This window comes from Panulirus ornatus, chromosome 1, assembly GCF_036320965.1.
Source record: "Panulirus ornatus isolate Po-2019 chromosome 1, ASM3632096v1, whole genome shotgun sequence".
Taxonomy (NCBI): Eukaryota; Metazoa; Arthropoda; class Malacostraca; order Decapoda; family Palinuridae; genus Panulirus; species Panulirus ornatus.
The window spans coordinates 78822333-78837525 of NC_092224.1; the positions used below are offsets into that span (position 1 = coordinate 78822333).

Sequence of the window (15193 nt, forward strand, 5' to 3'; positions counted from 1 at the left end):
GCTTACAGCACAACACTAGGGTAATGGGCTTATAGCACAGCAGGGCGTACAGGCTTACAACACAGCAGGACTTACCGCAGGGGTGGACCACTTACCTCGCTGGGCTAGAAAGAAGAGAGACTCAACGGGTGTCATGGGTATATGTTACAGTAAAGACAAGCGTTCCCTGCTAGATATACAACCTTACATTTTGATTGGCTATGGGACTCAGAAATATTCTGATTGGTTGGAGAATGCGTAGCTCAAAACTGCATAGATCACCCTCCCTCTTGTAAGCCTACAGGGATGACATGTCCAGTACGGTGGTGAAATTAATCCCCCCGTCTCGGAGAAGGGTCGGCGTGCTCAAGGACAAATGACCAACTGGTTTCAAAATTAAATTAAAATCAAATTATTACGCCTAATGCTTGGTGTGAACTGAAGCTCCGAGGACGTCTCAGAGGGAGGCCTTAATCCTCGTCCTGAATAGAAATAACATACACAAGGACACACACACGTTATATACACGAACATGTGAGCACAAACACGTGTTCCGTAACAATATATATATATATATATATATATATATATATATATATATATATATTTATTATTTATTATACTTTGTCGCTGTCTCCCGCGTTTGCGAGGTAGCGCAAGGAAACAGACGAAAGAAATGGCCCCCCCCCATACACACGTATACACATACCTCCACACACGCAAATACACATACCTACACAGCTTTCCATGGTTTACCCCAGACGCTTCACATGCCTTGATTCAATCCACTGACAGCACGTCAACCCCGGTATACCACATCGCTCCAATTCACTCTATTCCTTGCCCTCCTTTCACCCTCCTGCATGTTCAGGCCCCGATCACACAAAATCTTTTTCACTCCATCTTTCCACCTCCAATTTGGTCTCCCTCTTCTCCTCGTTCCCTCCACCTCCGACGCATATATCCTCTTGGTCAATCTTTCCTCACTCATTCTCTCCATGTGTCCAAACCACTTCAAAACACCCTCTTCTGCTCTCTCAACCACGCTCTTTTTATTTCCACACATCTCTCTTACCCTTACGTTACTCACTCGATCAAGCCACCTCACACCACACATTGTCCTCAAACATCTCATTTCCAGCACATCCATCCTCCTGCGCACAACTCTATCCATAGCCCACGCCTCGCAACCATACAACATTGTTGGAACCACTATTCCTTCAAACATACCCATTTTTGCTTTCCGAGATAATGTTCTCGACTTCCACACATTCTTCAAGGCTCCCAGAATTTTCGCCCCCTCCCCCACCCTATGATCCACTTCCGCTTCCATGGTTCCATCCGCTGCCAGATCCACTCCCAGATATCTAAAACACTTCACTTCCTCCAGTTTTTCTCCATTCAAACTCACCTCCCAATTGACTTGACCCTCAACCCTACTGTACCTAATAACCTTGCTCTTATTCACATTTACTCTTAACTTTCTTCTTCCACACACTTTACCAAACTCAGTCACCAGCTTCTACAGTTTCTCACACGAATCAGCCACCAGCGCTGTATCATCACCGAACAACAATCGACTCACTTCCCAAGCTCTCTCATCCCCAACTGACTTCATACTTGCCCCTCTTTCCAAAACTCTTGCATTTACCTCCCTAACAACCCCATCCATAAACAAATTAAACAACCATGGAGACATCACACACCCCTGCCGCAAACCTACATTCACTGAGAACCAATCACTTTCCTCTCTTCCTACACGTACACATGCCTTACATCCTCGATAAAAACTTTTCACTGCTTCTAACAACTTGCCTCCCACACCATATATTCTTAATACCTTCCACAGAGCATCTCTATCAACTCTATCATATGCCCAGATCCATAAATGCTACATACAAATCCCTTTGCTTTTCTAAGTATTTCTCACATACATTCTTCAAAGCATACACCTGATCTACACATCCTCTACCACTTCTGAAACCACACTGCTCTTCCCCAATCTGATGCTCTGTACATGCCTTCACCCTCTCAATCAATACCCTCCCATATAATTTACCAGGAATATTCAACAAACTTATACCTCTGTAATTCGAGCACTCACTCTTATCCCCTTTGCCTTTGTACAATGGCACTATGCACGCATTCCGCCAATCCTCAGGCACCTCACCATGAGTCATACATACATTGAATAACCTTACCAACCAGTCAACAATACAGTCACCCCCTTTTTTAATAAATTCCACTGCAATACCATCCAAACCTGCTGCCTTGCCGGCTTTCATCTTCCGGAAAGCTTTCACTACCTCTTCTCTGTTTACCAAATCATTTTCCCTAACCCTCTCACTTTGCACACCACATCGACCAAAACACCCTATATCTGCCACTCTATCATCAAACACATTCAACAAACCTTCAAAATACTCACTCCATCTCCTTCTCACATCACCACTACTTGTTATCACCTCCCCATTTGCGCCCTTCACTGAAGTTCCCATTTGCTCCCTTGTCTTACGCACTTTATTTACCTCCTTCCAGAACATCTCTTTATTCTCCCTAAAATTTAATGATACTCTCTCACCCCAACTCTCATTTGCCCTTTTTTTTTCACCTCTTGCACCTTTCTCTTGACCTCCTGTCTCTTTCTTTTATACATCTCCCACTCAATTGCATTTTTTCCCTGCAAAAATCGTCCAAATGCCTCTCTCTTCTCTTTCACTAATACTCTTACTTCTTCATCCCACCACTCACTACCCTTTCTAATCAACCCACCTCCCACTCTTCTCATGCCACAAGCATCTTTTGCGCAATCCATCACTGATTCCCTAAATACATCCCATTCCTCCCCCACTCCCCTTACTTCCATTGTTCTCACCTTTTTCCATTCTGTACTCAGTCTCTCCTGGTACTTCCTCACACAGGTCTCCTTCCCAAGCTCACTTACTCTCACCACCCTCTTCACCCCAACATTCACTCTTCTTTTCTGAAAACCCACACAAATCTTCACCTTAGCCTCCACAAGATAATGATCAGACATCCCTCCAGTTGCACCTCTCAGCACATTAACATCCAAAAGTCTCTCTTTCGCACGCCTGTCAATTAACACGTAATCCAATAACGCTCTCTGGCCATCTCTCCTACTTACATAAGTATACTTATGCATATCTCGCTTTTTAAACCAGGTATTCCCAATCATCAGTCCTTTTTCAGCACATAAATCTACAAGCTCTTCACCATTTCCATTTACAACACTGAACAGCCCATGTATACCAATTATTCCCTCAACTGCCACATTACTCACCTTTGCATTCAAATCACCCATCACTATAACCCGGTCTCGTGCATCAAAACCACTAACACACTCATTCAGCTGCTCCCAAAACACTTGCCTCTCATGATCTTTCTTCTCATGCCCAGGTGCATATGCACCAATAATCACCCACCTCTCTCCATCAACTTTCAGTTTTACCCATATTAATCGAGAATTTACTTTCTTACATTCTATCACATACTCCCATATATATATATATATATATATATATATATATATATATATATATATATATATATATATAAATATGAGGATCATAGTGATGTGTAAGATCTAAGTACTTGCCGATAACCACGAGGAAAACTGTAACAATTTCATCCATGTGTAATAGTGTGCGCTACATGCTCATGGAAGACGGAATAATTCTGAGTCGTGTCCCCAGATGTAATAACGTAAGTGCACTCTGGACTTTATCGTGTTTCAGTTTTCCTCCTGATTATCAGCATATACCTTACCATGATATGGTGTACAGAGAAACAAACACTACGGAAGCAGCTGACACCACCAACAAAACAATATTACATTACTGACTGCACTGGTGGAGCTGCGTCTGTCGGTAGGTTAAATACGTCTCAGCAAACGGCCTAACTGGTCACCTTTCCCGCGTTGTGACTGGTTTCTCGACTGTGACGTCATGAACCCGTTTTCTCTGTACTATAGAAGTGAAGTAAACTATACATTTACAGGATGACGAAGATAATTGAAATTAAAGGTTGTCGGTAATTACATCATTTTTGTCTTAATTATGTTTATACTATTCTGAATAATAAATGTACATAACACATACCGTACGAATCCAATCCACAAAATAATAATAAAATATAGTAATAAAATAATAATAATAGTGATGATAATAATAATAATAATGACGATAATAATAAGAACAATAAGAAAAACAGCAATACCATTTCATAAAATTTTGCATTTATCTATAATGCATTAACATGTACAGGATAAACATCATAAATTCAAAACAAGGAAATATACACATGTGTATATATACGTAAACATCAAAATTATTGAAAAATGAATTATTCTATTCGTAAGTTATGGGTATAAAATATCTATAAAAGAATACAAATGGTAATTAGATGATCAGTGAAGCTTATCAAGGGCGCCTATAAGCCATGGTTTCAGCAAAACCCCTTGATAATATCACTAATGACCGAACTATGCCAATCATACTGACCACTAAGTTACATATACTATCTTTATCAAATATAGGCGGCAGATGTGGCATACATCATTACACGCCTGCCGATAATGAGTGAAGAACAGGGCCTAATTCACAAGTGAGCTAACTCCCTCAATAGGGAAATGATGGTGATAAGGAATAGTTATGTAAAATGCACACAGACTGAAGTTCAACACACAATAAGCAGTAAGCACCCAGTAATTGCTGCAACGCAGCACAATAGAGACAGCCGGCTCTGCTCAGTCTCTGGGGTTTAAAAGTTAATTTACCAGAGCATCAACTGGTTACATATGAAATAATAATGATAAAAATAATAATAATAATAATAATAATAATAATAATAATAATCACCATTATTACATTAATAACATTACTACTACTACTACTGACATAATAATAACAACAACAATAATAATAATAATAATAATAATAATAATAATAATAATAATAATAATACTAATACTAATAATGAGTTATTTACCAAGAAATTTATTCTTAGAATAAAACTGTATCATGGTTTACATCATCTCAGTTGGATGATTTATGTTAAGATAATGAAAAACAAAATATAAAGCTGTCGCATTTCTTTATTATTATATCTTGTCGCTGTCTTACGCGTTAGCGAGGTAGCGCAAGGAAACAGACGAAAGAATGGCCCAACCCTCCCACATACACATGTATATACATACACGTCGACACATGTCCATATACATACCTATACATTTCAACGTATAATATATATATATATATATATATATATATATATATATATATATATATATATATATATATATATACATGTTCATAATTCATACTTGCTGCCTTTATTCATTCCTGTCGCCAACCCGCCACACATGAAATGACAACCCCCTCCCCCCACATGCGCGCGAGGTAGCGTTAGGAAAAGACAACAAAGGCCACATTCGTTCACACTCAGTCTCTAGCTGTCATGTATAATGCACCGAAACCACAGCTCCCTTTCCACATCCAGGCCACACAAAACTTTCCATGGTTTACCCCAGACGCTTCAGATGTCCTGGTTCAATCCATTGACAGCACGTCGACCCCGGTATACCACATAGTTCCAATTAACTCTATTCTTTGCATGCCTTTCACCCTTCTGCATGTTCAGGACCCCAATAGCTCATAATCTTTTTCACTCCATCTTTCTACCTCCAATTTGGTCTCTCACTTCTCCTCGTTCCCTCCACCTCTGAGACATATATCCTCTTTGTCAATCTTTCCTCACTCATTCTTTCCATGTGACCGAACCATTTCAAAACACCCTCTTCTACTCTCTCAACCACACTCTTTTTAGTACCACACATCTCTCTTACCCTTTCATTACTTACTTGATCAAACCACCTCACACCACATATTGTCCTAAAACATCTCATTTCCAGCACATCCACCCTCCTTCTCACAACTCTATCCATAGCCCACGCCTTGCAACCATATAACATTGTTGGAACCACTATTCCTTCAAACATACCCATTTTTGCTTTCAGAGATAACGTTCTCGCCTTCCACATATTTTTCAACGCTCCCAGAACTTTCGCCCCCTCCCTCAACCTGTGACTCACCTCCGCTTCCATGGTTCCATCCACTGCCAAATCCACTCCCAGATATCTAAAACACTTCATTTCCTCCAGTTTTTCTCCATTCAAACTTATCTCCCAACTGACTTGTCCCTCAACTCTACTGTACCTAATAACCTTGCTCTTATTCACATTTACTGTCAGCTTTCTTCTTTCACACACTTTACCAAACTCAGTCACCAGCTTCTACAGTTTCTTATCCGAATCAGCCACCAGCGCTGTATCATCAGCGGACAACAACTGACTCACTCCCAAGCTCTGTCATCCACAACCGACTGCATACTTGCCCCTCTCTCCAAAACTCTTGCATTCACCTCCCTAACAACCCCATCCATAAACAAATTAAACAACCATGGAGACATCACGCACCCCTGCCGCAACTCAACATTCACTGAGAACCAATCACTTTCCTCTCTTCCTACTCGTACACATGCCTTACATCCTCGATAAAAACTTTTCACTGCTTCTAACAACTTGCCTCCCACACCATATAATCTTAATGCCTTCCACAGAGCATCTCTATCAACTTTAGCATATGCCTTCTCTAGATCCATAAATTCTACATACAAATCCATTTGCTTTTCTGAGTATTTCTTACATACATTCTTCAGAGCAAAAACCTGATCCACACATCCTCTATACTTCTGAAACCACACTGCTATTCCCCAATCTGATGCTCTGTACATGCCTTCACCCTCTCAATTGATACCTTCCCATATAATTTCCCAGGAATACTCAACAAACTTATACCTCTGTAATTTGAGCACTCACCTTTATCCCCTTTGCCTTTGTACAATGGCACTATGCATGCAATCCGCCAATCCTCAGGCACCTCACCATGAATCATACATACATTAAATAACCTTACCAACCAGTCAACAAGTCATCCCTTTTTTGATAGATTCCACAGCAATACCATCTAATCCCGCTGCCTTGCCGGCTTTCATCTTCCGCAAAGCTTTTACTACCTCTTCTCTGTTTACCAAATCATCCTCTCTAACCCTCTCACTTCGCACACCACCTGGACCAAAACACCCTATATCTGCCACTCTATCATTTAACACATTCAACAAACCTTCAAAATACTCACTCCATCCCCTTCTCACGTGACCACCACCTGTTATTACCTCCCCATAGGCCCCATCGACGATTTTCCCATTTGTTCCCTTGTCTTACGCACTTTATTTACCTCCTTCCAAAACGTCTTTTTATTCTCCCTAAAATTTAATGATACTCTCTCATCCCAACTTTCATTTGCCCTCTTTTTCACCTCTTGCAACTGTCTCTTGACCTCCTGCCTCTCTCTTTTATACATCTCCCACTCATTTGCACTATTTCCCTGCAAAAATCGTCCAAATGCCCCTCTCTTCTCTTTCACAAATAATTTTACTTCTTCATCCCACCACTCACTACCCTTTCTAATCTGCCTACCTCCCACGCTTCTATTGCTGCAAGAATCTTTTGCGCAAGCCATCACTGCTTCCCTAAATATATCCCATTCCTCCCCCACTCCCCTTACGTCCTTTGCTCTCACCTTTTCCCATTCTGTACTCAGTCTCTCCTGGTACTTACTCACACAAGTCTCCTTCCCAAGCTCACTTATTCTCACCACTCTCTTCACCCCAACATTCTTTCTTCTTTTCTGAAAACCTCTACAAATCTTCTCCTTCGCCTCCACAAGATAATAATCAGACATCCCTCCAGTTGCACCTCTCAGCACATTAACATCCAAAAGTCTCTCTTTCACGCGCCTATCAATTAACACGTAATCCAATAATGCTCTTTGGCCATCTCTCCTACTTACATACGTATACTTATTCCTACGAGTCTACGGGGAAAATGAAACACGATAAGTTCCCAAGTGCACTTTCGTGTAATAATCACATCATCAGGGGAGACACATGTTTACCAAATGGCGTCGTAGCTTCGTCTCTTCGATGTATATCAACTGACTGTTATGTTTCTCTCTCGTATCTCCCTTGTTGATGTGATTATTACACGAAAGTGCACTTGGGAACTTATCGTGTTTCATTTCCCCCCTGGACTCATAGGAATATCTTGATCACGCGCAAAATTGTGATCCTTTCCAACGTATACTTATGTATATCTCTCTTTTTAAAACAGGTATTCCCAATCACCAGTCCTTTTTCAACACACAAATCTACAAGCTCTACACCATTTCCATTTACAACACTGAACACCCCATGTACACCAATTATTCCCTCAGCTGCCACATTACTCACCTTTACATTCAAATCACCCATCACTATAACCCGGTCTCGTACACCAAATCTACTAACACACTCAGCTGCTCCCAAAACACTTGCCTCTCATTACCTTTCTTCTCATGCACAGGTGCATATGCACCAATAATCACCCATCTCTCTCCATCCATTTTCAGTTTTACCCATATCAATCTAGGGTTTACTTTCTTACACTCTATCACACACTCCCACCACTCATGTTTCAGGAGCAGTGCTACTCTTTCCATTGCTCTTGTCCTCACCAACCCCTGACTTTATTCCCAAGACATTCCCAAACCACTCTTCTCCTTTACCCTTGAGCTTCTTTTTACTCAGAGCCAAAACAAACAGGTTCCTTTCCTCAAACATACTACCTATCTCTCCTTTTTTCTCATCTTGGTTACATCCACACAAATTTAGACACCCCAATCTGAGCCTTCGAGGAGGATGAGCACTCCCCGCGTGACTCCTTCTTCTGTTTCCCCTTTTAAAAAGTTAAAATACAAGGAGGGGAGGGTTTCTAGCCCCCCGCTCCCGTCCCCTTTAGTCGCCTTCTACGACACGTGAGGAATGTGTGGGAAGTATTCTTTCTCCCCTATCCCCAGGGATAAAAGCTGTCGTATAAAGTAAAAAAAAATAGGAGAGTTATAAGATCATGTGACTGATAGGGAGCACTGAGTTTTGGCACCAGATATGCGAGACTTGAGTTACTGTAGCGAGATGTTCTACGTCTGACTGATTGTAAAAGTTGTCTTCCTCACCTTGTGACTCTTCCAAGGATGTTATGCGAACGATGGGGCGAGAAATGTCTGTAGCAATAGATTTGAGAAGGGTCTTTCCAGAACGTACCGTTAATTCTTTACATTTTATCTGCAACCTAGTGTATTAAGTATCTTAGTGATCTCTCATAGCTTTCATATTTGTTGTTAAGACGATTCTCAAACATCTCTTTTGGATGCGTTCTAGTAGTGTGTTGGGTCTGCATTAATCCTGGATGCTACACAAGAGTTGCATACTTCAGGGTTGTTCTTCAGGGTTGTTCTTATGAACCAAACACACAAAGTGAACATTGCATCTATGCTGAAGCCAAACAGACTTGTTCTTTCTATTATGAATACGTATTTGTTTGCTTTGGAGATTATGTAGTTAACAAGGTCATTCGAGGTTGATGCGTAGTTGATCTGAACACTAAAAGCTTACATTTGAACACAATGGGTGAACTACTGTCATTCACAGAGAGTTGGGGAAAGACAGTAGGCCTTTTGGGAGGACATACTACCATTACCTCACAATTGGGAGGGTTAGGAGTCATTCTAACAGCCCTACAGTCTCTTGCAAGATCTTTAAGTCTATTTTGCACAGTGAAATTTAAATCTTTGGATACTTTTGCAATTTCAGCCTAGGTCAAGTCATCCACATATTCTGCAGAGATATCTGCATTGAGACAGATATCATCAAATATAGGGAGGAATATGACTAGGCCGATCTATCTCCGCGTTTGTTGATGGATCAGCCCCTCCCTCTTTTTCCATCAACAACGGTGTCCCTCAAGGTTCTGTCGTGCCTCCTACACTATAATAAGAACGTCCAACGATAGTACATGACTTCGTGGTACTAACATCTCATGCCTCATCAGTAATCACAGAGAATTTGTGTCTCCTTAGTTTCTGGATCAATTCCTCCGTTGTAGTCTTAACCAGAGCTCTGACCACCTCATAATACTTTGTTCGTTTTGAAGTCACCGTCTGGACAATGGCAGAGTTCGGAAACATCTTGTGAAGGTCCATGAGACGGTCAGATAGCGTAAAAGGAACACTGTGTTCTACAACACAACAACAACAAAAAAAAAATGCAACTCCACTGATAGATTGGTGTCAGATGGAGCAGGACCAGCATCAGAAGGCTCCACCTGAGTCTTACTCTCGTTGGGGACATGTGCTTTCGCCCTCTTGTTCCCCCAGAGGGTCGAACAATACGCGATCGACTGCTGGTTCGGTTTTCAACAGGACTATGTTGGGTGAGCGGGACTGGATAACCATATCATAGAATTAGAAAATAATGTTACATGCGTTTATCAAATAACTGATATTGTTGTAATAAAAAATGCAAAAAATAGCATCGGTATTGGATTACATAAGGGTGTATTTACGCTTTAGGTATGAAACGGATATTATTTCGTATGTTCTAAAATTGTATTAGGTCACAGAGATGCGTGTGATCTAGTGTTTGCTGATAACCACGAGGAAGAATGAAAACACTATAATTGACAAGTGGACTTCCGCGTAAATATACCGTCATGAGAAATACAAGAATGTGGGATTGGACTGGATTATAAAAATTTGGTTTATAAGCCAAGCACTGAAGCATCTAAAGCTATTCAGCGTTCTTAATTCAGAAAAAAACTCTTATAAATTCATCTTATATATATATATATATATATATATATATATATATATATATATATATATATATATATATATATATATATATATATTATCCCTGGGGATAGGGGATTAAGAATACTTCCCACGTATTCCCTGCGTGTCGTAGAAGGCGACTAAAAGGGGAGGGAGCGGGGGGCTGGAAATCCTCCCCTCTTGTTTTTTTTTTTTTTTAAGAGAAGGAACAGAGAAGGGGGCCAGGTGAGGATATTCCCTCAGAGGCCCAGTCCTCTGTTCTTAACGCTACCTTGCTAATGCGGGAAATGGCGAATAGTTTGAAAAAAAGAAATATATATATATATATATATATATATATATATATATATATATATATATATATATATATATATATATATACACAGATGTTTTGGAAGGAGGTAAATTAAGCGCGTAAGACAAGGTGATCAATGGGAACTTCAGTGAAGGGGGCTAATGGGGAGGTGATAACAAGTAGTGGTGATGTGAGAAGGAGATGGAGTTAGTATTTTGAAGGTTTGTTGAATGTGTTTGATGATAGAGTGGCAGATATAGGGTGTTTTGGTTGAGGTGGTGTGCAAAGTAAGAGGGTTAGGGAAAATGATTTGGTAATCAGAGAAGAGGCAGTAAAAGCTTTGCGGAAGATGAAAGCCGGCAAGGCAGCAGGTTTGGATGGTATTGCAGTGGAATTTATTAAAAAAGGGGGTGACTGTATTGTTGACTGGTTGGTAAGGTTATTTAATGTATGTATGACTCATGGTGAGGTGCCTGAGGATTGGCGGAATGCTTGCATAGTGCCATTGTACAAAGGCAAAGGGGATAAAAGTGAGTGCTCAAATTACAGAAGTATCAGTTTGTTGAGTATTCCTGGGAAATTATATGGGAGGGTATTGATTGAGAGGGTGAAGGCATGTACAGAGCATCAGACTGGGGAAGAGCAGTGTGGGTTTAGAAGTGGTAGAGGATGTGTGGATCAGGTGTTTGCTTTGAAGAATGTTTGTGAGAAATACTTAGAAAAGCAAATGGATTTGTATGTGGCATTTATGGATCTGGAGATGGCATATGATAGAGTTGATAGAGATGCTCTGTGGAAGGTATTAAGAATATATGGTGTGGGAGGCAAGTTGTTAGAAGCAGTGAAAAGTTTTTATCGAAGATGTAAGGCATGTGTACGTGCAGGAAAAGAGGAAAGTGATTGGTTCTCAGTGAATGCAGGTTTTCGGCAGGGGTGTGTGATGTCTCCATGGTTGTTTAATTTGTTTATGGATGGGGTTGTTAGGGAGGTGAAAGCAAGAGTTTTAGAAAGGGGCAAGTATGCAGTCTGTTGTGGATGAGAGAGCTTGGGAAGTGAGTCGATTGTTGTTCGGTGATGATACAGCGCTGGTGGCTGATTCGTGTGAGAAACTGTAGAAGCTGGTGACTGAGTTTGGTAAAGTGTGTGAAAGAAGAAAGCTGACAGTAAATGTGAATATGAGCAAGGTTATTAGGTACAGTAGGGTTGAGGGACAAGTCAATTGGGAGATAAGTTTGAATGGAGAAAAACTGGAGGAAGTGAAGTGTTTTAGATGTCTGGGAGTGGATTTGGCAGCGGATGGAACCATGGAAGCAGAAGTGAATCATAGGGTGGGGGAGGGGCCAAAAGTTCTGGGAGCATTGAAGAATGTGTGGAAGTCGAGAACATTATCTCGGAAAGCAAAAATGGGTATGTTTGAAGGAATAGTGGTTCCAACAATGTTATATGGCTGCGAGGCGTGGGCTATAGATAGAGTTGTGCACAGGAGGGTAGATGTGCTGGAAATGAGATGTTTGAGGACAATATGTGGTGTGAGGTGATTTGATCGAGTAAGTAATAATAGGGTAAGAGAGATGTGTGGTAATAAAAAGAGTGTGGTTGAGAGAGCAGAAGAGGGTGTTTTGAAATGGTTTGGTCACATGGAGACAATGAGTGAGGAAAGACTGACCAAGAAGATATATGTGTCAGAGGTGGAGGGAACGAGAAGTGGGAGACCAAATTGGAGGTGGAAAGATGGAGTGAAAGAGATTTTGAGTGATCGGGGACTGAACATTCAGGGGGGTGAAAGGCATGCAAGGAATAGTGTGAATTGGAACGATGTGGTATACCGGGGTCGACGTGCTGTCAATGGATTGAACCAGGGCATGTGAAGCGTCTTGGGTAAACCATGGAAAGTTCTGTGGGGCCTGGATGTGGAAAGGGAGCTGTGGTTTCGGTGCATTATTTACATGACATCTAGAGACTGAGTGTGAATGAATGTGGCCTTTGTTGTCTTTTCCTAGCGCTCCCTCGCACACATGAGGGGGAGGTTTTTTTTTTCTACTTTCATGTGAGGCGGGCTGGCGATGGGAATGAATAAAGGCAGACAGTATGAATTATGTACATGGGTATATATGTATATGTCTGTGTGTATGTATATATATGTATACGTTGCGATGTATAGGCATGTATATTTGCGTGTGTGGACGTGTATGTATATACATGTGTGTGTGGGTGGGTTGGGCCATTCTTTCGTCTGTTTGCTTGCGCTACCTCGCTAACGCGGGAGACAGCGACAAAGCAAAAATATAAAAATATATATATACATACATTTATATCATATATATGATGATAATAATAATAATAACAACAAAAATAATAATAATATTAATAATTATAATGATAATAATGATAATAATACTAGAAATCGTTAAAATTTATATAAACTTGCATTAAGAATTCCATTAACATGTCAATATTACTGTTGTCACCGAGCAATTCATTCATGGACCTGCCATGTAATGAATTTACTCTCCACTCTCGATTAAAAAGAGCGCGTTCCATTGAAACGTGTTGTATTACCAAATCAGAGTGACAGGTGTGGCACAGAGAACCTGTTATTCTTCACCACTTGACTTCAAGTGGCCATGAGCGAGATTAGGGTGTCCAAATTGGAGCCTAGTCATGATTGCTTAAGATGAGGATTCCCACTTTTTGATCTTTCGTCTTATACCTTTTAGCTTTAGATTGGTTGTTAAACCACTCCTCCCTCTTACTTGTCATTCATTTATCATATATTCATGGACTGTTTCCCGAAAATCGCCGTACGGAACATTAAAATTAGGTAATTCTGATCTGTTTATCCCTGGGGATAGGGGATTAAGAATACTTCCCACGTATTCACTGCGTGTCGTAGAAGGCGACTAAAAGGGGAGGGAGCGGGGGGCTGGAAATCCTCCCCTCTCGTTTTTTTTTTTTTTTTTCCAAAAGAAGGAACAGAGGGGGCCAGGTGAGGATATTCCAAAGAAGGCCCAGTCCTCTGTTCTTAACGCTACCTCGCTAACGTGGGAAATGGCGAATAGTTTAAAAGAAAGAAAAAAATTCTGATCTGTTTCTGTAGCAGCTTTGTTTGCTTTTTCGTTTCGTTCTATGTCCACACGCGGTGGTACCCAACAAAATTTCCCTTGGTACGTCTCCTAGAGTGCAGGAGGACCAGCTAATCCTTCACTTCTTGCACCAAAGGTTGAGTGGGTGGCAGTTGCTGTTACGAGGACAAAACACAGCTAGAATCTGTATTAATAATGACATTTTGTCCCTTAAATCCTGAATGATATACATTTTCCACAGCCATAAGGACTGCACTGACCTCAGCTGTGAAGATGGAGCAAGCAGATGGCACAAAAATGTGATAACCTATAAAAAGCCTTCATAAAAGGACTATCTCTTATATAGATAGTAAACCGAAGGGTTCAATTTCGTACTTCCCCGACGATATGATTAAACGAATGTGCACTTGAGACTTATCGTGTTTCATTTTTCTTTCTTTAACCTTGGAGACTCCGGTCACCACAAGTCCACATCAAGACCGGGCAGTAATCTATATATTGAAATGATTATGATGGGGAAAAAGAAGAGACAAGGGAGAGAATTTACGAATTTTGAAGGAGTTGAAGAACCTGTCTTCAAAAATGTGCCAGGCCATAGTTATTGTGAAAGACTTAAGAGGATAGGGAGTTTCAAAGCTTCGAGATGTCGGGATAGAATCTCTCATCGAAACAGCTCATCTTTGATGCCAACGGCCACAGAGTAATCATGTGACGCAGCAGCTTGCCGAGTATTGCATGGTCTAGTTAGTGGTGAGGGCACACAAACAGCCAGTTCTAAGGAGCAAAAACCAAAGTAATACCTATAGAAGAGGGAAAGAGAACTAACACTGCGGCGTAGGGCAAGGGGATCAAGTTTGGAAGTCAGTTTGGGAAAGTTTTTAAGACGGACCGCTGACGAATCGACGCTGTCAAGTAAGAATACAGAGCTAGAACCTACCCAGATGTGAGAGCAGCAGTACTCCATACAAGGACGAATCACTCCCTTGTATAAACCTAACAACCGTTCGAGATAAGTTTCGGAATCTAAACAGGACTTCCACAGTCTTAGCGGC

General features: G+C 40.9%; 1 protein-coding gene across 2 annotated transcripts in view; it reads right to left on the bottom strand.

Annotated features, from left to right (window-relative positions):
* Positions 1 to 15193, bottom strand: part of LOC139750002 (uncharacterized) — a 402403-nt gene that overhangs the window by 84565 nt on the left and 302645 nt on the right. The window contains exon 1 of one of the 2 annotated variants that reach the window (XM_071664369.1): positions 3766 to 3859. The exons of the other annotated variant lie outside the window; for it this stretch is intronic. Within the exon in view, the coding sequence (XP_071520470.1) occupies positions 3766 to 3768 (3 nt within the window). The 5' untranslated portion in view covers positions 3769 to 3859. Of the gene's footprint in view, positions 1 to 3765; positions 3860 to 15193 lie in introns of those variants that run through there. 2 annotated transcript variants of the gene reach the window in all.